General features: G+C 46.4%; 1 protein-coding gene across 1 annotated transcript in view; it reads right to left on the reverse strand.

Moving 5' to 3' along the window:
* Positions 1-471: 471 nt before the first annotated feature.
* Positions 472-23,655, reverse strand: part of LOC147733013 (membrane-bound glycerophospholipid O-acyltransferase 2-like) — a 204,379-nt gene continuing 181,195 nt past the window's right edge. Inside the window, exon 13 of the mRNA XM_086957569.1 lies at positions 472-2,353. Within this exon, the coding sequence (XP_086813695.1) occupies positions 2,164-2,353 (190 nt within the window). The 3' untranslated portion in view covers positions 472-2,163. The remainder of the gene's footprint in view (positions 2,354-23,655) is intronic.

Below are 23,655 nucleotides of genomic sequence, written 5' to 3' on the forward strand. Positions count from 1 at the left end.
AGCGCGCTATATAAATTCTCTGACTTGACTTGATTCCCTTTCAAGAACAGGAGAAAGCGCATCACACCCAACCAAAAGCCCTAAAAGGCTCGTTCTCCAGTCTTTGAACCCATAAGTGGAGGTCCCAGTTTAGGTAGGCTCAGCCACAGATAAAACGCATGAACTGCTAAAATACCAGTGCACTGAAAGGTAAGTAGGGCCTTTGTACAATCTGTCACATCACATGCTTCCGAAGGGCAGGCTAAGCCAGCCATGTGACTGACTCTTTCAGAGCCTTATTGGCCTTTAAGAGGCACACGCATGTTGGGAAAATGTCTGACTTCCCTTAATCCTCTAGTCTTGGAAAAGAGAAGGACAGGTCGCCATTTAGAGAAGATTCCTTAAAGTCAACTTTTTAGAAAAGTTACGAAAATATTTCGCATTTGCAGAGACCCACCTGGTATTAAAAAAGCATAAACATTTTAAAACAACTGAAACAAAAATAATTTAATGCTGAAATGCAAATACAATACATTATCACACGATCCACGTGCCTTTAAGTGTGTCAAAACTGAACATTCACCCAAATCATTAGCCAAACGAAAACATATTTTGTCTGTTGTTTTGAAAAACAGTAAATCATTTCGACTGGTTTACCAGTGGAAAAACAATATTTTAAAAATTGTAAATCCTGTTAAACATTGTCATGCTCACAGCTTCCTGCAAGGACGATAATTGACCCAGGTTGAACATGAACTTCGCCAATTAAAAATATGCATTGGCAAAGTTAATATGTCTCAACTTTGGGACCTATTAGATTTGGAAATGGTTTTAGGCATGCAACACAGCATTCCGGAGGCTATGTCACACAACTAAAAAGTAAAAAATAAAAAAACTTTTGTAGATGTACGCACATTGCATGTGCCTACAAATGAACCGCCACTCTTTTATTTCTTTTTAGTTACAGATCCAAGTTGGACTGGTCACTAAAAAAAAAGTAAAAAACTTTTTTTTTTTAAGCAGGTGAGGGGGAACTACAGTGGTGACGCAACATGTGTGGACAGCAACACAAGAGCACAGGTAGGGGGTGGAAGCAACGCAAGGGCGAGGGGCAGAAGCAATACAATGGGCACTGGGTGGGGCCAGAAGCAAAACAGGTGCAGGTGGGAAGGAAGTGACACCTGGGTGCAGGTGGGAGAATTAAACGGGTGAAAAACAGCAATGCAGAACTGGTGGGTAGAAATCACCACTAGTATTTTGTTGTAGCCCCATCAGTTTTATCTGTGACGCAATGTGGCCCCCTCCTAAAATATCATTCTAGAGAAGCAACGGGTAACTGTTATGCAAAATGAACATTTAAGTCTTGGTTCCACTGATCTTTTACATTTATTGTCACGGTTGCTCTCTGACCCGACACTATCATACGGATGATACTTTTTATATAAGTTTTAATCTAAAATAATATTTATAGCATGGCTCTTCTGACAATGGCTGCAAACCGCTGTGCAAAAGCAGTGATGGCAACAAAACTCCACGCGGAAGCCGTGAGCATATGTAATTGTTGATTTCATTGGCAGGAAAAGAAGAGGGGACATAGATTATAAAATCAGGTGATTGCCACTGACAACCAATTTCTCAATAGACCTATAAGGGGCAAACAGGTCTGCAACAGAGTTCGAAGCAATCAATGCCTTAATAAATGTCTGTCTTGTGAAATCTGATTTCTCTGTGGAGTATTGTATCTAAGGCATAGATGTTAAAACATTGTGAGCGCCATTTCACTGTGGCAAGTCTGGGATTATCGCTCCAGCACTTCCGTCAGCCTCCGACTAGCTGTACTGGCCATTGAGCAGGTTTGCCAAGAGGGCAATAGTGTGCAGAGCCCATAAGGTGATTTGGTTTTTGGGATCCGTAGACTCCATATCACGCTTTTTCCTGCGAGGGGGAGCGGATCCTACTGGGCATTGGCACACTTTTGGACTGATGAGGTCTGGGGGCGTCCTCTATTGTACTTATGGATTGTGGTTGGCATGTGCATCTTAGAATGTTCTCACATGGCAGAAAAGACAAAACCTGTATGTGCATGTACATTGAGTGTCACTCTGGCCACCCTGCTTCTGTGTCATAATTGTTCTGTGGATGCACAGGCAGCAGTGCTCGCTTTAGAGCGAGCGGCCTGTGTTGTCAGTGCACCGTCGTTGCCTGGGGATCATTGTTGTTGCCAGCAGCCTTAGCTCCATTCTGATGCAGAGTTCCATTGTTTCCCTGGGATACAGAACCAGCCTTGCTGTTTCCATGTGGAAAGGAGACTCTTTTCCGGGGAAGGAGCAGGATCAGTAGTAGAGCAAGAATGTGGAAGATGTACCACCAGGACCTGCATGGAAAAACACAGAAACATGAGTGTTACAAGCTTCCAGATGGGAACCTTGGCTCAAACATCAAGGAACAGCTTCCAGTCAAATGCCAGAGCTGTTTCAGGCGGATGTATGACGTTACAACGCATACCTTTACAACGCCTACCTTTACAACGCAATTTTTACACCGCAACATCCATTACAACGCATACCTTTACAACGCATGCCATTACAATGAATTCTTTGAAACTACCTTTACAACGCATTCCACTACAACGCATACTACCTTTACAACGCATACCATTACAACGCATAACATTACATTGCATGTAAGGTAAGTGTTGGATAGTGTAGGGGTTAAAATTACTATTCTTACTTCAGGGGGTGCAACAGTAGGGTAAGTGTTGGATAGTGTAGGGGTAAAAATTACTATTCTAACTCCAGGGGGTGCAACAGCAGGGTAAGTGTTGGATAGTGTAAGGGTACTATGTGTTGTAATGCTATGCGTTGTAATGGTATGCGTTGTAATGACTGCGATGTAATGGCATGCGTTGTAGTGGTGTGCGTTGTAGTGTCATGCGTTGTAATGGTTGCATTGTAAATGCATGCATTGTAATGGATGTTGCGTTGTAAAAGTTTCATTGTAATGGTAGTGCGGTGTAAAAGTTGCGTTGTAATGGTTGTTTCCCGTTTCAGGCAAACCCCAGTGAAGCTACTGGTAAATGCCAGACTTTAACAAAACTACGGATAGGGCGCACACAAAAATCCTATGCAGTTCCAGGCAAGCCATGGACAGAGTAACGTCACAAACCTGAGAGGGGATAAATACAGACAGACCCAGAGTAGCTTAAAGCAACACAACACAAAATATAAGGGCTGATATAGGAAAACCTCAGAGGAGCAATAAACAGATAAAGCAGCATCAAACTCTACATAGATGTGGGGCAAACTCCAGAGTGGATGGCGACAAACACCAGACCAGATAAAAGAAAATAGAGTCAATTCAGGCAAGACAGAACAGCTCCCTGTCAAATTCAGGAGTGGATTCAGTAAGGACCAGACTTACTTCAAATTAAGCCAGAGATGCTTCATGCTATACTCACAACAGTCAGTCAAACCATAAAGGAGCTCCAGACAATTCCTAGATTGACTTCAGGAAAATCAGACAAAAGCTAAAGCAACGTCTAGGAAAACTTCAGAGTAGCTTCAGACAAACCATAGTGCTGCTTACAGGCAAACAAGCTCGGGACCACTGAGGAACAAACTCTGCAAACTCCAGGGAAGGTCTCAGGCTAACCTCACTCAGCTTTAGATGGACCACATTACTGTGTTGAACAACTTGACCCCTATGAGAACTGGCCCTCACCTATGCATGCACGCCAATAACTGCACTCGGACAAGGAGATCAATAAAAGGTAGCAGGACTGGTCAAGGCAACTCCCAGATACAGACTGATGCGGCTGTGATCTTTCTTGCGTACAATACAGTGCGCTGGCCTACTACTTTACAGCAGTGAGGCCCTTTTTGCAGGACAATACTTTCTATGATCACCTTCTGCCTCACCTCCCAATGCAGCAATCTGCCCGCATCCTCTGGGCCGCACATGATTCCTGGTGCGAACCGGCTCTACCTGCGATACCCCTGAAGTAGAGGTTGCCGGCAGCTCCATCAGTCGCGGCCTGTCCACCTCATGGAGCCTGTACGAGTCCGGGAGCACATCACCCTCACCTTCCCACTGCGCTCCTCCCGCACTGGCCCATGAGCCCGCAGTGGCGCTACAGTCCATGGAAGGGAACTACAGGAAGGTGCAATTTTTCCCTTCAAACTGGAAGGGTGCCCCTGTGCGTCTGCTTCCTGACACAATTAAAATGGGACACAGGGTCCATAAGCTACCTACCTAGGACACCCCAGTGAGGGATTATGTGTCCCTGCACTATCTCCTGGTTGTCAAATTGGATGGTCATGATGTGAACCAGCAATACTAACTGTGTCAAAGAGAGAACCATTGAGACTCATGGCTGCTTTACCAGCTGAGCTGTAGCACACACATCCATGACTGCATTACGCCTGTTTAACGAGGCTAGGGAACTAGTTACTGCTGCTCCACGCTGGAAGACCTGAGCGAGCCATCTCAATAATTACTTATGTGCCATGAGAGAAGCAGATGTGACGGTGAAGAGATCACTCCTGTTATACTTCGCAGGGTAGGACCTCCATAAAGTCTTTGAGAACCTTCCACATACTAGGGCTGTTGACCATTATTGCCACCCTCAATCCCTCAATGCACACTTTTGCCCACAGCTGAACCTGGACTATGAGTAGTTTAAGCTGCGGCAAATTTGACAAAAAGGAGAGACACTTGATAGTTTCTATGCCCGCTCGAGGGTGATGACAAGCATCTGTACTGGCAATGACAAATACTAGGAAGTCAGAGGTCACATTATTCAGGGATGCCTGTGGTCCGTGTTAGGAAGGCACATCCTCTGTCCGCTGAAGTTAATGTTCAAAGAGAACCTAATACTCCTTAGGTGGCACAAGTTTCCTAATAGCAAAGAAGAAATTGAAGAACCCTTACCAGAGCACCCATAAATCTCAACCATACTGGAAAGGTGAAAGTGAAAGAAGTGGTGAATGCCATAAGATGTAGACCCCAGCCCTAAAAGCCAACAGGGGCACCAAAAGACACAGCATTGGAGAGAGGTAACCTGAATCTGGAGGGGCGCACACTTATCAAGTGCCCAGCACAGAGGAAAATATGCTCAAAATGTAACAGTGTGTAGGAGGAGAGAGAGACTGGGAAAAGAACCTGGGGAAATTCCGTACCAATTCAATCAACTCAAGTATCTCGCCATGGAAGAGGCATCTCAGTCAACACCCATAAGAGATATATCACCAGACTAACAGAGCCAATATGAAGAAGAAGATGAGGATGAGGACATATTCTTGGTGTCACTCACAAAACATTGCAACGGTAAACAACAGCCACAACCCATTTGTGAGGTAGGAATCATGAACACCACACTGAGCACCCTAATTGGTACAGACTTGTCTGTCAATTTAATGAACATAAAACATATCAAGCACTCAAGCCTCAAAAAAGGCTAACTCCGATAATTCTCACATCTATTCAAATGAGAGCCAAATATCTCTTGTAGGAACAACAGAAATGATGATATGAAATGGCCATATCATGATTAACGTCATGTTTCATGTAACATCCAAGGGAGACAAAATGTTGCTAAGTTGTCCCACCACAGAGGACTTAGACCAAGTCCTCTTTACCCGGCAAGTACATAAGTACCAGGTTCATGACATTAGTCAAGAAGTTCAAAGCCTATTTCATGGAACAGGATTCTTACAAAGGATGGCAAATTACACATTGATATGACAGTGAAACCCACCGCCGTCAGATAACGTCAAATACCTTTTCATCTGTAACCCCAATTGGAAAAAAAGCGGGAAAGACTGGCATGGTTGGACGTCATAGAAAAGGTCAGTGGGCCAACATCATGGGTATCTCCAATAGTCATCATGACAAAGCTGAAACAGCCTAGAGAGGTGCGGTTGTGCATCGACACGTGTTTGCTTAACAGAGCCATCTACCATAAACATAAAATAACACCCACAATGGATGACATTATTGCACCCTTTGAACAGGGCACAGTGATCTTCCAAATTCAATCTTAATGCTTGTTATCAGCAGCTACTCGTGGCCTCATCTAGTAGATATATCACAACATTCTCAGGCCTATAAGCCCTCATCTGCATCAGAAATGAGATCCTCATTTACTCTACAACCCCAAAAGAACAACGTTAAGATATGGCCTGTCAGTGTACAATACAGTATGGTGTGACTATGGTATGGCCTGTCATTGTATTGTATGGTATGTCTGTCATTGTCGTGGCCTATAATTGTGTAGTTTGGGATGCTATGGCCTGTCATTGTATGGTATGGAATAGTAGGGTATGGAATGGTATGGCCTGTCATTGTATGGTATGGTATTGTATAGTAGGGTATGGTATGGCCTGTCATTGTATAGTATGGTATGGTAGGGCCTGTTGTATGGTATGGTCAGGGTCACTGGAATTATGCGAATATGCAGTCACATAATGATCGTTTTGCCAAATTTTCCACACAATCCATCATCTATTGCATAACCTGCTGATTTTAACAAAAGAAAATTTGCTTCTGGCTCAAACGGTAAAATAATTACAAAAAACGCAGCAAATTGTATTGCTGCACAGTGGAAGGCACTTTGCAAAGGTTGACTGTCACTTTTATGTTGCTTATTGCAATATTTGGGTGTTAAACTGGTACTAATGAGGTGGAACCTATGCCTAGACATTGTCAGCAAGTATTGAAATGACAATAGAATGAAGTAATGCTATCACAAAATGTGTCACCTTACAATTGTATGCTATTGTATGTTATGGGCAATCATTCTATAGTATGGTATGGTATGGCCTCTCATTTTATAGTATGCTATGATATGATATGGCCGGGCAGTAATTGTGCAGCATAGTAAGGTATAGCGTGGTCTGTCATTGTATATGTATATCCTTTCATTGTATAGTATGGTACAGTATTGCCTGTCTTGATATGATATTATATGGTATGGTAATGTATAATATGCTATGGTATGGTATGGTGTGGTATGGTCATTAGTGTATGGTATCATCAGGGCTACAGGAATTATGTAATTGTGCAGCTGCAGCGTTTGTCACATAAATATGGATTTGCCGCATTTCCGACACAATCCACCATCTGCTTCAACATTGTTTGTAGCTGAAACGGTTCAAATGTTATTTTAAAAAGTAGCACCTCATATTGTCACACAGTGGAAGGCCCTTTCCAGAGGCTGACTGGTCACCTTTATGTTGCTTATTGCTATTCTTGGGTGTTAAACTGATATTAATGAGGTGGAACCTATGCCTAGACATTGTTAACAAGTGCTGAACAGACAAAATAATGAAGTAATGCTATCACAAAATGTGCTTCTTTAGGCTGCATAATTTGCCTTTTCTTGCTACGTAACTTAGTTAACTCTGCCGTAAAAATGGTCCCTCTCCCCTGTCACCTAATTCCAGTGGCCGTGGGCATGGTATGGCTTATCATTGTATGGTATAGTATGGCCTGTCATTGTATGGTATGCTATGGTGTGTTTTGTCACTGTATGGTATGCTATAGACAATTATTCTATAGCATGGTATGGTACAGCCTTTCCTTCTATAGTATGGTATGGTATTGTACGGTACGGCCTGCCATTTTATAGTTTGGTATGGTTTGGTATGGTATGGCCTGTCATTGTATACTATGGCATGGTATGTCCTGTTATTGTATAGTATGATATGGCTTGTCATTCTATGGTATGTTATAGTATGGTATGACTTATCATTGAAGCATGACATGGTATTTAACCTGTCATTGTCTAGTATGGTATTATAAGGTATGGTATATGGTATGGTATAGTAAGTTAGAATTATATGGTCTGCAATTTTATGATATGCTATGGTATTGCATGGGATGTATGGTATGCCCTGTCATTGTATATATTAGGATGGTATGGTATGGCATGGTAGGGTCTGTACTTGTATGGTATGGCTTGTCACTGTATAGTACGCTATGGTATGGTATGTCATTGTATGGTAAAGAATTGTATGGCCTGTCATTGTATAGTATAGAATAGTATGGCTGGTCATTGTATAACATGGTAATGGCTGTCATTGGACATTATGGTATGGCCTGCCCTTTTTAGGTCTCGCAGACGTAAAAAGCAGGCGTAAGCCTGCTGTCTGCGAGACATCTTTTGTTGGCGTGTTAGAAGGAATCTGAGACAGAGCTCAAGCACGAGCGTCGCTGTCTCAGATTCCTCCTCGGGGGCGCGCACGGCACCACACACGCATGCGCATACACAGAGACACACTCCACACTCACGCATGCGCACATACACAGCCGTACACAGGCACACACACACACTGCATACACACACGCAGACCCACGCGCACACACACAGACACATTCGAACACACACAGACACACGCGCGTACACCCCCCTCCCCTCCCCTCCCACTCACCGGGCTCTTTCGGGCTGGTCGGGCACTCACCGGGCTGTTGCTGGGCATCGGGCTCCTCTCTGCGGCAGTCTCCTCGCGGCACCTGGGGACAGGACTTCACTTCCGGGGCTCCCTCCAGCACCTGGGAGCCCTGCAACACTCTGGCTGTTGGCAGCCCCGGGACTCTCCTCAACTCATGGGAGCCCCGGGCTGCGGAGAGGCCATCAGTCGGCCGGCTTCACTTCTTCCTCGGTGTCGGCGGGCGGGACTTCCTGCCGGATTGCAGGCCCCGCCCCCGTCTCGGCCAACAGTGCCTGACTTCCGGTTTTCACGGAGCAGGGCTGCGGCGGTGATTTCTTTCGGGGGCAAGAGGGGTAAGCACCCTCGAATTAAAATATAATTATATATGCGAGGTGGGCACTCGCAAAGGACCTAATAACGGGTCCCATAAATAATTAGATAAAGTGCTCTCGGGCAAAATGCCGGGTGGGCACCGGCCTGGTAACAAAGCGCTCTCAGGCGTAGGGAGAGAGTGAGCGCGAGGGTACAATGGGTTAATAAAAAAAACTTGCATTCACACTATTTCAGCAGAGCTGCAGGTTTCAGAACTGAGCTGTGTGAACTGCTGTTAGATATCCGTCCTGGTTTGCTTCTAAGTGCTGTGCAGTGTACAACAGGTGTACCTAAGTGCACTCTTTGTTTCCTAATTCTACTGTTGCTTTACTTTGCTCCTGCCCCCCCTTCCGGCCGTGTTCACTATGCTCCCGCCCCCTCCCGTTGTCTGCCGTTCCTTTGCTCCCGCAGCTCTCCCGCTGTATTTTCTTTTGCAGTTTTCTACTTTGATCCTGCCCCCCTTCCGGTTGTGTTCACTATGCTCCTTCCCCCCTTCCCGCCGTGTTCACCATGCTCCAGACCCCACCTGTTGTCTGCATTTCCTTTGCTCTATCAGTATCCAACACTGTGACTCTGAGCGCTATTTTTTTTGTTAGGCGCCACACTCGTGAGTGCATTCCAAAGGCGTTCTGTGGAGCTCGTCATACTGTGGGCGCTGTTCACCAGAGCTGCCTCTTAGCGCTATGGAGGGGCGCCCACGTGGATGTTTCGGTACTCCGAGAGAATGAGCCGGTGTCAGTCTGTGCCTGAGGATCTGCCCCACGCAGACACCCATCCTCATCTTCACCGGAGTTTCGCTCGGTGCAAGCGGAACCCCACCGCCCTCACCTTTTAACTTTTGTTGAAACTGTTTTTTGTTTTACTGTACTCTTCTTATTGCTATAAATGAGATAATTACAATGTGAGCACCTACTGCATGTTTAAATAATCACAGTGATTAAATACTACAATGTTAGTATGACCGTTATACCAGTCACTGGAGGAGTATTTTAGAAGACCTTTTGGCAGGAGTTCCCTTGCATGTCGCTACACTTTCATTTAATTCTGAGTATGACCTAAACAGGCGAACGGTAATTCTTCTTGGGATTTAGAAACTCGTGCACTGTACCCCCTGCACCATGTTTTCGTTAGTTTTCCCTCGTGTCACGTTTTTTGTGTGCGCCTCACGCTGTCTTCTCCCTTCTCTGTCCCTCACTGTCCTTAGTCTCCTCTGTTCTTCACTGTCCTTCTCTCTCCCCTGTCCCTCACTGTCTCTCTTCTCCTTCATCTGTTCCTCACTTTCTCTCTTCTCCCTCCTCTGTCGCTCACTGTCCTCGGTCACTCACTGTCCTTGATCTCCATCCGCTGTCACTCACTGTCCTTCTTTTACCTCTTCTGTCGCTCACTGTTCCTCTCCTTAGTCCCTCACTGTCCTTCACCCTCCTCTGTCTCTCACTGACGTACTTCTCTCTCCTCTGACCCTCACTGTCTGACCCTCACTGTCTGTTTTCCCTCCTCTGTTACTCACTGTCCTTGTTCTCTGCCCCTCACTGTCCTTCTCCCTCCTCTGTCCCTCACTGCCCGTGTTCTCTGTCCCTCACTGCCCTTCTCCTCTGTCATTCTTCTCCCTCATCTGTCTCCCTCTGTTCTCTCCCTCTCCCTCCCTCTCTCTCCCTCTCTCCCTCTCGCTCTCCCTCTCTCCCTCTCGCTCTCTCTCTCTCTCTCCCTCTCTCTCCCTCCCTCCCTCTCCCTCTCTCTCTCTCTCTCCCTCTCTCTCCCTCTCTCTCTCCCTCTCCCTCTCTCTCTCCCTCTCCCTCTCTCTCTCCCTCTCCCTCTCTCCCTCTCTCTCTCCCTCTCTCTCCCTCTCTCTCTCTCTCTCTCCCTCTCTCTCCCTCTCTCCCGCTCTCCCTCTCGCTCTCCCTCTCTCTCTCCCCCTCTCTCTCCCTCTCTCTCTCGCTCCCTCTCTCTCTCCCTCGCTCTCTCTCTCGCTCCCTCTCTCTCTCCCTCTCTCGCTCTCTCTCGCTCTCTCTCTCTCTCCCTCTCTCGCTCTCTCTCGCTCTCCCTCCCTCTCGCTCTCTCTCGCTCTCCCTCTCGCTCTCTCCCTCTTGTTGCCACCACAACATCACTTAGCACCACCACAGCATCAATCTCTCCAACCATTCATCAACAACTGGTTCATATCTGTTCTCTCAATGTTTCAAGCTTTATTACAAATGTCACAAAAAGATGTTAATATTTCACTTCTGTTCTTGGATTTTCGTCACAATAAAATGCACTGAACATAATCTTCACAAAAGTTTAAGCTATTGCCATTATAAATTACAATAACTTTTAAGTATTAATTATTAAAAAATAAATAAATGCCATTGTTTGTAATATCAATACATCTAAGTCACGTAAATACAACACATATTGTATTACAAATGCTATAGGTGTCACATTTGCAAAAGTTAAAACTATTGGCATTGTAAATGACAAAGCTATTAAGTTTGCGATTGTCAAAACCAACACATGAATACAAAATTTGTCATTTACAATACCAATAGCTCAAACTTTCCTAATGCGAGACCTATTGCATTGCAAATGCTTGTTATAGCATGGTATGGTGTTATTTGGCCTGTCATTGTATCGTATCTTGTGGCATGGTATGATTTGCTGGTCTTGTATAGTATGGTATTTCATGATATGGCGTGGCCTGTCATTTTATAGTAAGTACTGATTGGCCTCATATTGTATTGTATAGTATGGTATTGTATGGGATGGTATTTTATTGATTGGTATAGGATTGTATGATATGTTATAATGTGTCATTGTATAGTATGGTATTGTATGCTCTGTCATTGTTTGGTATGGTATGGTATAGCATAGTATGATATTGCATGGTATGGTATGGCCTGTCATTGTATTATGGTATGGTATAGTATGGTATGGCCTGTTATATAGTATTGTATGGAATGGTATGGCCTGTCATTGTATAGTATAGTAAGATATGGCCTGTCATTGTATAATACAGTATGGTATGACTATGGATTGGCCTGTCATTGGCATGATATAGTATGAATGGTCTGTCATTGTATATCATGGTATGATATGGAATAACCTGTCATTATATATTATGGTATGGTTTGGTCTATCATTGTATAGCATGAACATGAACCAAGGGTATCAGAGCGCTGTTCAAAGAAGAACCCATCCCATTACAAGAACTAATAAAATGCCTCGACAAGGTATATATACAAATATAGTATTTCGCAAAGTTTGTTGGCCAATAGTATTACACAAGATTTGTTTGAGAGGCTCACACTCCTGGTTTTTTTTTCTTTTAATTAATCGTTTTATTAACAGAAAAAAACCAAAGAAAACATCAGGTGACTTTAGCAGTTTTCACACTTGTCAATGTTACCTTCTCAAACTTGCAGAATAATAAATACAAAATAAAAGTAAGGGATCATGGGGATTCATGTACCTCCACATCTTCCAGACTCGCCGGGGGCGGTATCGATTTCAGGCCTCCCATTTTTCCCCACTTCTCAGGACACCCCCTGGCTATACAGACCAACCTCTCCCTGAACATGCACCAGTCCAAGTCTTCCGCCCATTTTGCAAGCCGGGGCGGCTGAGTGGCTCCACACAGCTGAGCTATGTTTTGTTTCGCAATCATGCACGCCAACGTAACCCATTGTTTCCCATATGTACTCAGATCTGTGGGTTCCCAAATGTTTAGCATGCACCTGCGGGCCTCCGGTCGTATCTCCAACCCCGGAACGTCTTGCAACACATCATGGATCTTCACCCAGTAGTCATGCACCTCTGCACAGTGCCACAGAATATGCATAAAGGTGCCGAGCTCTCCGCACCCCCTTCAACACTCCCCATTCTCCACTCGTCCCACCCTGACCAGACGAGGCCCCGTAACAAACGATCTATGTAAAATCTTCAGTTGCACTAATCTGAGCCTCATCTGTATTGCTACCACCCTAGGAGAGGAGACCGCCTCCCGCCACTCCTCTTCGTCCAGTTCCAACCCATCTGCGCTCCAATGCGTTCTGATAAGTACCAGCGGGACCACCATATTATTTATGAGCCTTTTATACATTAGAGAAATAGTCTTTTCTGGGAGGTGTCCATCCAATAATCGATCTTCAAGAGAGGAAGCGTTGTGTCTCTGGGGATATGTGTAAGTAGAGTATGCCTAACCTGGAGATAACTGTAATGCTCACTCTCATGAAGGTGGTATTGCTGCTGGAGAGAGGTGAATGTGTGTATTGTGCCCGCCCCCCAAAATTCTTTTTTCTGTGTGATCCCTATAAGGTCCCATTTATCGAACCCCTTGGACTTCCACAAACTTCCCAGCCTCTCCGAACTCCATAAGGGGGTGGCAAGCGTAAGCTTCCCTTCCCTCTTGAGATATCTATTGGCCGCGTGCCACACTTGCATGACGTGTGCTGTTGGTCCAGCTAGGGGAAACCGCTGAGGTCTGGCATATGTTGCCCTAGTGAAATCGCTCCCCGGCACCTGCCAGCGGTCCATAGCATAGCCTGGATCCCCAGGGGGCCCGTATATGACATGATTCACTGCCACGAGCTGAGCAGCCCAATAATATTTCCGGAGATCCGGCAGTCCCATCCCCCCATCATACCAGGGGAGAGTGAGTTTAGGAAATGCTATTCAGGGTCTACTGTCCCAGAGAAGCTTCCTCTGGAGGGCCTCTATTTCTTTAAAATAGGATGCCGGTACCGGGTCCATTGTGTTCTGGAGTGCATATAAGAATCGGGGAAGGGCCATCATCTTAAATAGCACCGATCTGCCCAAGAGGGAGAGCGGTAGAGCCTTCCAACGCTCCACGTCTCTCTTAAAATGAGTCAAAGGGGGGCCCAAATTATTAGCGTACCTTAACTTCGGGTCAAGTGTGACATAGATACCGAGGTACCTGAACCCTACTGGCTCAATTTGTAATGGGCATGTCTGTAGAATTTCTGGTGGATCGCCCCTGAGGACGAAAAGCACTGATTTTGCCCAGTTAATAGCGAAGCCGGAGTATCTTCCTAATATAGAAAGTATATCCAGAAAGCAGATCAGGGATCCCCTAGGACTGGTGAAGTAAAGCAGGATATCGTCGGCGTATAATGACATTTTGTCCTCCCAGTCCAGCGTCCACCGTAGGCCTCGTATCGATCGGTCCCACCGAACCCACTCCGGCAAAGGCTCAAAGGCCAGAGCAAAGAGAAGCGGGGACAAGGGACATCCCTGTCTCGTGCCCCTAACAAGGGGAAAGTCAGCAGATTTGTGATTATTTACAACCACTCAGTCTAGGGGATTTGCGTACAGTAAACGTACCCAGCTCACAAACTCCAGTCCAAAGCCCATCTTTCCCAACACAGCGAATGGGTAGGACCACTCGACCCTGTCGAATGCCATGGTGGCGTCTAAGGACACCAGCACCGCTGGCTCCTGGATTGTTAGGGTCTTGCCCAGTATCCCGTGAAGTCTGCGCAGATTGAGGGCCATGTCCTGGCGCGGCATGAAGCCGGATTGATCCGGGTGTATCAAAGTGGTGATTACTTTGACCAATCTTGTCACGAGCAACTTCACCAGGATTTTAGGCTCAGCATTAAGTAGCGAGATTGGCCTATATGAGGAACAGAGCGTCCTAGGTTTACCCGACTTGTGGATGACCACTATGTTCGCCACTCGCTGGTCATACGGGAGCTGACTCCTCTCTCTACTCTCTATGAACATGGACCGGATAAACGGGGCGAGTCTATGAGCACTCAGTTTATACAATTCTATAGGGATTCCGTTTGGGCCCGTAGCCTTCCCGGAGTGCACCCCTCTGATGGCCTGCGCCACCTCATCGTCCGTGATAGAGGAATCTAAGTACTCCTGATTTTCATTAATTAGCGTAGGCATCTGTATATCCCGAATCATTGCGCTGTTTTCTGCCTCTGTATCCTCCCACCGAAGTGTACACCCCGCTATAACATTCAGAGAATTCATCCGCTACTACGTGTGGGTCCGTGACTATGGTGTAATCCGCTCCCTGTATTTCCGGTACCAACCTCGATGCCCACTCCCCCCTCTCTAGTCACACTCCTGTTTTATAGTAGAAGGGTGTCAAGTGTACCTAGGACCATTGCTGATCCCGGACCTTACGGGAGGATTCTGTTTAGTAGTAGTCTTTAAACTTCTTTCTTGAAGGCTATGGTGGAGGGATTCGTATGAATCTCAGGTAGAAGGGTACTTCAAAGTCTCGAGGACGAGAGTAAAACTTTAACTTTCTGTATCTCAGGGTTTCAAGACGTAGAGACTCGCAGTCCTAAGGAAACGACTACCTCCTGATATTGTGCGCTTTTGTTTGCAGTATTATGGAGTATCGCAATGTAAGGGTTTGCATGTGAGACACACAAGTTTTAGCTGGATCCTGGATTTGAAAGGGAGCCAGAGAAGAGTCTTGAGAAGAGTGATATGGTGATGAGCGGCATTAAGGGTTGACTTAAGAGGAGCTATTCGCGATTTTGTTAAACCAGTCAGGGTGGCACTCCCATAATCCATTCGGAATACTACTAGTCAGTGTACTGCGGTTTTGAAGTCTGTCATTCTATAGTCTGGTATAGTATGTCCTGTTATTATATAGTATGGTTAGTTATGGTTATAGCCTGTCACTTGATAGTATGGAATGGTATGATCTGTCATTGTATGGTATGTAACAGTATGTTATGGTATGGTAATTCTATATTGTGTGTCGTATGGCATAGAATGGTATGGCTTTTCATTGTATTGTATGGTATGGCCTGTCGTTGTATGGTATGGTGTGTTATGGTATGGCTTGTCATTGTATAGTATCATATGGTATGGGCCTGTCATTGTAGAGTATGGTATGGTATAGTATGGATTATCATTGTATAGTATGTTATGGTGTGGTATGGTAGGGCATGTTATGGTATGGTATGATATGGTCAGTCAATGTATAGTAAGGTATGGTATGGTATGACCTGTCACTGTATAGTATGGTATGGTCTGTCATTGTATGGTATGGTATAGTATTTCATGGTATGGCCTATCATTGTAGCGTAGTAGGATACAATACAGTATGGTATGGCATGTGTGGTATGGCTGTTTAATGTATGGTATGTCATCCTTTTATAGTATGGTATGATATGGTTTGTCATTTTAGAATAGAGTATGGTATGACTATGGTAAGGCCTGTCATTGTATAGTATGGTATGATATAGTATGGCTGGGTTGTCATTGTATAGTATATTATGAAACGGTATGGCCTGTCATTGTATAGTATGGTATGGTATGGTCTGTCACTGTATAGCATGGCATGGAATGGTATGGATTGGCGTGATATGGCATAGTATGGTATGATATATCATTGTATGGTATGGTATGGTATAATATGGTGTGGCCTGTCTTGTATAGTATAGGATGCTAGTATCATATGGTTTGGCATGGCATGTCATTGTATTGTATGGAATGTTAGGGCTTGTCATTGTATGGTACAGGATGTTATGATATGGTATGTTATGGCCTATCATAGTATGGTATGGCCTGTCATTGCATAGTATGATACAGTATGGCCTGTCAAGGTGGCAATGCTCTGTCGGTTGCCGGACCCACTTGGTGGAATAAACTCCCTCTCGATCTCAGGCAATGTCCAGAACATTTAAATTTTAGAAAAAAAACTTAAAACATTCTTATTCCAGACTTAGTCTATGCATCCTCTGATGACCAATGAACTATATGCCAACTTGTTGCTACTGGCTCCTTTTTCTTTTCTCTCTTTTTTCTTTCTGTGCGCAGAGATACTCTGTATAGAGTCGATTCTAGCGCATTATAAATCTATAAATAAAAATAAATAAAAATTGCATAGTATGGTATTGTATGGTCTGTTATTAAATGGTATGGTACAACCTGTCATTGTGTGGTATGGTATGGTACGGTATTATACGGTATGGCCTGCTATTATTAGGATGGTATGGTGTGGTATGGCCTGTCATTGTCTCTTATGGCATGGTATGGCTAGTCATTGTATTGTATGGTATGGTATTATATGGCCTATCATTATATAGTATGGTATGACATGTCATTATATAGTATGGTATGGTGTGGTCTGGTCTCTCATCATACAATAAGTATGGTATGGCCTGCCATTGTATAGTATGATATGATATAATATGGTCAGGTTGTCATTGTATAGTATAGTATGGTATGCTGTGGCCTGTCATTGTATAGTACTGCATCGTATGGCCTGTCATTTTATAGTATTGCATCGTATAGCCTGCCATTGTATAGTATTGCATCGTATGGCCTGTCATTGTATAGTATTGCACCTTATGGCCTGTCATTGTATAGTATAGCATGGCCTGTCATTGTATATCATAGTTTGGACATGGTCTCTCATCGTATAGTATGGTATAGCTTCTCATTTTATGGTATGGTATTGTGTGTATGGTAGGCCATTGTATTGTTTTTTTTGTTGAATTTTTTTAAAACCTTTATTTTAAAACCGTGCACACAGCTATTCAGCCTTACATCCCGGAGGCGAGGCAGCAGAGCGGACCACAGTAAATCAAAGTGCAAGAATCAGTACTTCAGAACGAATGAAGGTTAATTTTCAAATGTTATGTAATAAACGTAAGAAAGAGAAAAAGGAAAAGAAAGAAGCGCCAAAACTAGCGCAATGAAGAAGGCAATGAAATTTAAGGTACAGTGAGGCGTATTGATGGGGCCGGTCAAGCACAGAAAAAACAGTAATAATCAGTATATTAGGGATACTAGGAATGCAGGGGGAGGGAAACACAGGATAGTCGAGTGTAAAATCTCCAGTTGGAACCATAGGCTATGGTGATAAGTGTTCTTCCTGTGGAGCAGATTCTGGAGGTACACAAATGTCACCCCTATATTCGTTCCAAGCCCCCCACATTTTCTGCCACTTTTTCGGCTTACCCCTGGCAACATACACAGTCTTTTCCCGGAGCATGCACCAATCCATGTTGGTCTTCCACTGTACAAAGCTCGGAGCCATCGTGGCTCCCCACATCTGTGCGATGTCCCGTTTCGCAACCATATTACCCAGGGTCACCCATCGGGTCTGGGCCACGTTGTGGTCTGTCGGGGCCCAGATATTCAGGAGGCATCTTCTGGCTTCTGCACGCATATCCACCCCAGTCACCTCGCTCATAATCGAGTGCATGCGTCGCCAGTAAGAAGCTATTGCATAACATTCCCATATAATATGCATAAATGTGGTGAGGGCACCACAGCCGCGCCTACAGAGGCCATCAGCAGAGTGTCCCATATGTATAAGTCTGGGGCCAGTGACATAGACTCTGTGCAAGATCTTTAACTGCACCAGCCGAAGACAGGAAGAGATAGCGACCTCCTTAGGGGAAGAAACCGCACTCTGCCAATCCTCGCCATCAATCTCTATCCCGTCACACACCCACTGATCCCTCACTCCCAGGAGGAGGTCTGTACGGGTATTGATAAGCTTCTTATATGTCAATGAAATGGCACTGTCTGGCATATGGCCATCCAGCACCCTGTCCTCTAAGGGAGAACTGTCGGGAATCGCCTCACCCTCCGGCATGACTGATAATAGTGCGTGTCTCAGCTGAGCATACCGGAAAAATTCCGTTCCACCCAGCTGAAACTCTGCCTGTAACTGGGCGAAAGATTTTACCTCGCCACGCAGTAACATATCCTCCACCCTAGAGATGCCAATCAGGTCCCACTTATCAAAGCCTTTAGTATGCCACAATCTACCCAGTATATCCGAGTCGTAGAGTGGGGTCACCTTCGTTAGCCTATCCTTCCACCCTTGCGCCTTTGTAATAGCCCTCCAAATACGTACAGCAGTTTTCGTTGGACCAGACATCCGCTTGTCAAGAGACACGTCACAGGCCACAATGAGGGACTTGCAGGGGGAAGTGAGGTACAGAAGAATGTCATCTGCATACAGTGACACTCGGTCCTCGAAGTCAGGGGACCACCGGATACCATGTAGGTCGGGGTGGCTGCGTAACCAGGCCGCCAACGGTTCGAGAGCGAGTACAAACAGGAGGGGCGACAGAGGGCAGCCCTGCTGGTGCCCCTCTGAAGAACAAAGGGCGCTGAAACTCGACCATTGACCGCTACATTAGCCTGCGGGCCAGCATATAGGAGTTTGACCCACCCTACAAATTCCGGGCCAAAACCGAGCTTCGCCAACACTGCCCACAGGTAACTCCACTCAAGGGAGTCGAAAGCCATTGTGGCGTCCAACGACTCCAGGACAGCCGGCTCCTCAAGTGTATGGGCCCTGGCCAGGGCACCGTGAAGTCTACGAAGGTTAAGAGCAGTGTTGCAGTGTGGAATAAAGCCCGACTGGTCCGGGTGCACTAAGTCGCCGATGACGCCAATCAGACGATTAGCGAGCATTTTGGCTAGAATCTTAGGCTCCGCGTTTAATAGAGAAATGGGGCGATATGATCGGCACAAATCACTCGGCTTCCCTTCCTTGTGGATAACCACAATGGTGGCCAACCTCTGGTCGCGGGGAAGCATGCCAGTCTCCCGCGCCTCTAAGAACATGTTCAGCAGGTGCGGGGAAACCACATCCGGCTTGATTGTATACAGCTCAACCGGAATACCGTTAGGGCCAGGCGCCTTACCAGACCTAGGAGAGCGAATTGCGAGCGCAACCTCGTCCGCAGTTATGTTCCTGTCCAGATCATCTCGATCCTCCTCCGACAGGCACGGGAGATCGATCTCCGACAGGAGAGCACTTGAGTCGGCCTCAGACCGGTCTGAGACAGAGGAGTAAACGCCCTGAAAGTATTCCGGAATGACTCAGCGATTGCGCTCGGGTCAGTAACCAACAAACCGTCGTCTCCCAGTATCTCCGGGACGACTCGGCTGGCCCTCTCTTTCTTATCAAGCCAAGCTAATAGCTTGCCAGCCTTGTCACCAACATCGTAAATCCGACCCTGCTTTTCCCTACCCAGAACAAGAGCCGCGTCGGTGGCAAGGTCTTGATACTCCGATTGCTTAAGGGAGAGATTATGTAGCAGCTCGGGCACGGGGCCCGCCTCCAATTGTGAGTCCAACTCCATAATCTCCGCCTCAATGCGCACCATGTCGGCGTCTCTGTCCCTACGAGCTTCCACTATGAGGGCAAATGCCTCACCCCGCAAGACCGTTTTAAACGCCTCCCATAAGGTAGCAGACGATGTAATCGACCCCACGTTCTCGGTAAAATAGAGCTCAATAGCCTTGGCCAAGAGACCACGCGTCTTTGGGTTTCGAAAGTACCACGGATTGACCACCACCGGTCGTTCCGTAACAACGATGTTAAAATCGAACGAAACCCACAACGGGGAGTGGTCCGAGATGCCCCTCGCCAAGAAGCGGGCCTCGGAGATCGCCGGTGCATGAGCAGCCAAGGCAAGAACATAATCAGTCCTCAAGAGGCTACCATGTGCGCCAGAGTGAAAAGAGTATTGGCTTTGGGTGGGATGTAGGAGTCTCCAGCAGTCGACCAACCCCATAGTATCAAGGAAAGTGGGAAGCCACAGTTGCGAGCTACGGAGGTCTCTAGGCGGATGTCTGTCCAAGGACCCAGAGCAAACTGAATTAAAGTCACCCCCTACAATAAGCAACCCAGCTGGAAGATTCAAAATGGCGCTTCCTAGGTCCTGAAAAGTGTTGTTTTGCAGCCCCGGGGGAACATAAACCGAAACCAGAATCAAGACACGCCCTTCCCATCGCCCTGCGACGGCTGCATACCGCCCCCTCTCGTCCACTATAGTGGAGTCAATCTCAAATGGGAGAGACGTGCGCACCATAACACCCGCCCCCCGGGACCCCGAAGAAAACCCCGAATGTGCAACCATCTTGAAACCCTTCCTGTTGAGTGCTCGGCATGTATTCCCCACCAAGTGTGTCTCCTGCAAAAGAATAACATCAGGCATATGCCTTTTGAACAGCTGCAATACCACCCCTCTCTTAATATGATCACCCAAGCCATTGACATTCCAACAAAGAACTTGCAGTTTCCTACCCCCCATCGTCGTATCCCAAGCCCTCGCCAGCCCCCCGAGGCCCCACCGATGCATGAAACAAAGCAGAGCATGTGACCCATTGCCTAAGAGAAAGAAGAAAGAAACAAGGAAAACACACTGAACCAACCCCCACACCACCCCCCACCCTGCACCCCTGCAGCAGACTAAAAAGCCCCCCCAACCAGCAGTGTGCCTGTCGCCCCATAAACTAAGCTACAAAAAGACCCTAGAGGAGTAAGGAACCCTCGCAGTCCCCCCTGTCACCCTCCATGTGGGGATAGGATATAACCAGTAAAGTGCAACAGTTTGGCATTACAGATCATAGTCAACGGTCACACCAACCGCCAAAGGTAGTGCAAGAAGTACTATTCCTGAGGATCGGGACCACCAGAGGCACCTTCAGAATGTTCCTCCTGCTCCTCGCGCCTGTGCGGTAAAGTGTCTAGCCAGTCACTCGCAGACTCAGGCATATCAAAAAACAGAGCGCGACCATCGCGTTCAATGCGCAGTTTAGCGGGGAACAACATAGAGTATTTCAGCACCAAGTCTCTGAGGCGCCGCTTCACCCCCGCAAAACTTTTACGCTGTCTCTGAACAGCCCTGGTGAAGTCCGGGTAGAAGTTCACATCTGCATTTTGGAACTTGAGAGGCCCATGTCGCCTCGAAGCCTGAAGCATCGCATCTCGATCTCTGAAGTTGAATAAACGGGCGATGATGGGTCTAGGTGCGACGCCCGTCTTCGGAGGGCCGCCCGGTATTCGATGTGCCCGCTCCACCGAGAAGAAGTGACTGAGGCCTGCTGGAGCCAGATGAGTCTTAACCAAGTTCTCGACAAAGAGGTCAACGGTCGCTTCCTCCGCTCCCTCCGGTACCCCAATAATGTGCACATTCTGCCGCCTGGCACGTCCCTCGAAGTCCTCCAGCCTCCTCTAGAACATGTCATTAACCGACCGCAAGGTACGGACCTCCGCTTGCAGGTCCGAGACATCAGTCGTGAGGCTGGAAGTTTTAATATCGAGAGATTTCACTCGATCGTTCGTTTTGCCCAAGTCGGCCCTGATCAAATTGAGATCAATAGCCAGGGTGTCCGCCTTATGTGCCAGGACCTCGTGTTGTTTGTGCATCTCAGTCCTGATGCCAGCGATGGCCCCCATGATGTCGCGGAGAGTGGGCTCCGACCCTTCAGGCGAGCCCGCCCGTAGGGAATCCTTAGATTGAGCGACCACAGTGGGCGAGGTCCTTTGCTGGGCGTACCGGTCGATCTTGTTGGTCTGGGGTTGGACCGTCTTCCTGCTGGCCCGGTTCGCCGTCCTGTCGGGATTACCCCTGCCAGCCATGTTGGGTCCGGGCAGAACAAGGGGCAGCAGTCCGATGTCGCTGTAATCACTCAAACGGGCACGGAGCGGAGCCTTCCTGAATGTCTGGTCAGCAGCCGGCAACTCCGCGGCTATGTTCACTCCGCTAGCAGGTCAGATGGCGCTCACTCAGCATATAGATCATGCTCTGCGTCGTTTCGGCCGTCGGCCATCTACGGGACAAAGGTTCAACACGACGTAGCTTCGCCAAGGAATGTCGGATTCGGGAACGGAAAGCGGATCCCGTGTCTATGACCACTCGCCAATTGGAATCCACCACTGTGGATCAGGATTTCTTACAGGATAAGTGCGGAGGGTCGGAGGGTCTGCGGAGCTCCGAGCTTACGCGGCCATCTTGCTCGCCCGCGAAGCTCCTCCTCTCGGCCATTGTATTGTTTGGGATGAAATGATATGGCATGGCCTGTCGTCGTACACTATAGGATGGTATGGTATAGTTTGATATGGCCTGTCACTGTATGGTATGGTTTGGCATGGCATATCATTGTATAGTATGGTATGGTACGGGCTGTCATTTAATGGTATGGTATGGCCTATCATAGTAGGGTAGGGTATGGCCTGTCGTTGTATTGTATGGTGTGGTATGATCTGTCATTTTATCATATAGTATTGCAAGGTGTGGACTATCATTGTATGGTATGGTATAGTATGGTATTGCCTGTCATGGTATGGCATGGTACGATATAGCCTGTCATTTTATAAAAACGGTATGGTATGACTATTGAATTACCAGTCATTGTACATCATGTTATAATGTGGTGTGGTCAGGCGGGCATTGTATAGTATAGTATGATATCACATGGCATGTCATTGTATTTTATGCTATGAGATGGTCTGGTCTGTCATTGTATAGCATGGTAAGGTATTGTATGGTCATTCATTGTACAGTAGGATATTGTATGGTATGGCCTGTCATTGTATAGTATGGCGTGGCTTGTCATTGTGTGGTATGGTATGACCTGTCATTGTATGGTATGGCCAGCATGGTATGGTATGCCATTGTATGATATAGTATGACCTGTCACTGTATAGTATAGCATAGTATGCTATGGTATGACATTATATGGCCTATTATTGTATATTATGGTAAGGTTTGGCCTGTCATTGTTTAGTACGGCATGGTATGGTGTGACCTGTCATTGTATACATTGTATAGTATGGATGCCATTATATGGTATGGCCTGTCATTGTATGGTATGGTATGTATGGTATGGCACTGACTGTCACTGTATAATATGGTATGGTATGGCCTGTCATTGTCTGGTACAGTATGGTATGGTATGGCATGTCATTGTATTATGTGGTATGGTATGGTAATGTCATTATATTACTTGATTTGGTGTGGTATGTCCTGTTATTGTATAGTATGTATAGATATGGTATGTCATGATATCGGATAGTATGGTCTCGTATGGTATGGCTGGCCATTGTATAATATGGTATGGCCTGTCATTGTATGGTATGGTATGTTAAGGT

Source organism: Lissotriton vulgaris, chromosome 2_1 (genome assembly GCF_964263255.1).
Source record: "Lissotriton vulgaris chromosome 2_1, aLisVul1.2, whole genome shotgun sequence".
Taxonomy (NCBI): Eukaryota; Metazoa; Chordata; class Amphibia; order Caudata; family Salamandridae; genus Lissotriton; species Lissotriton vulgaris.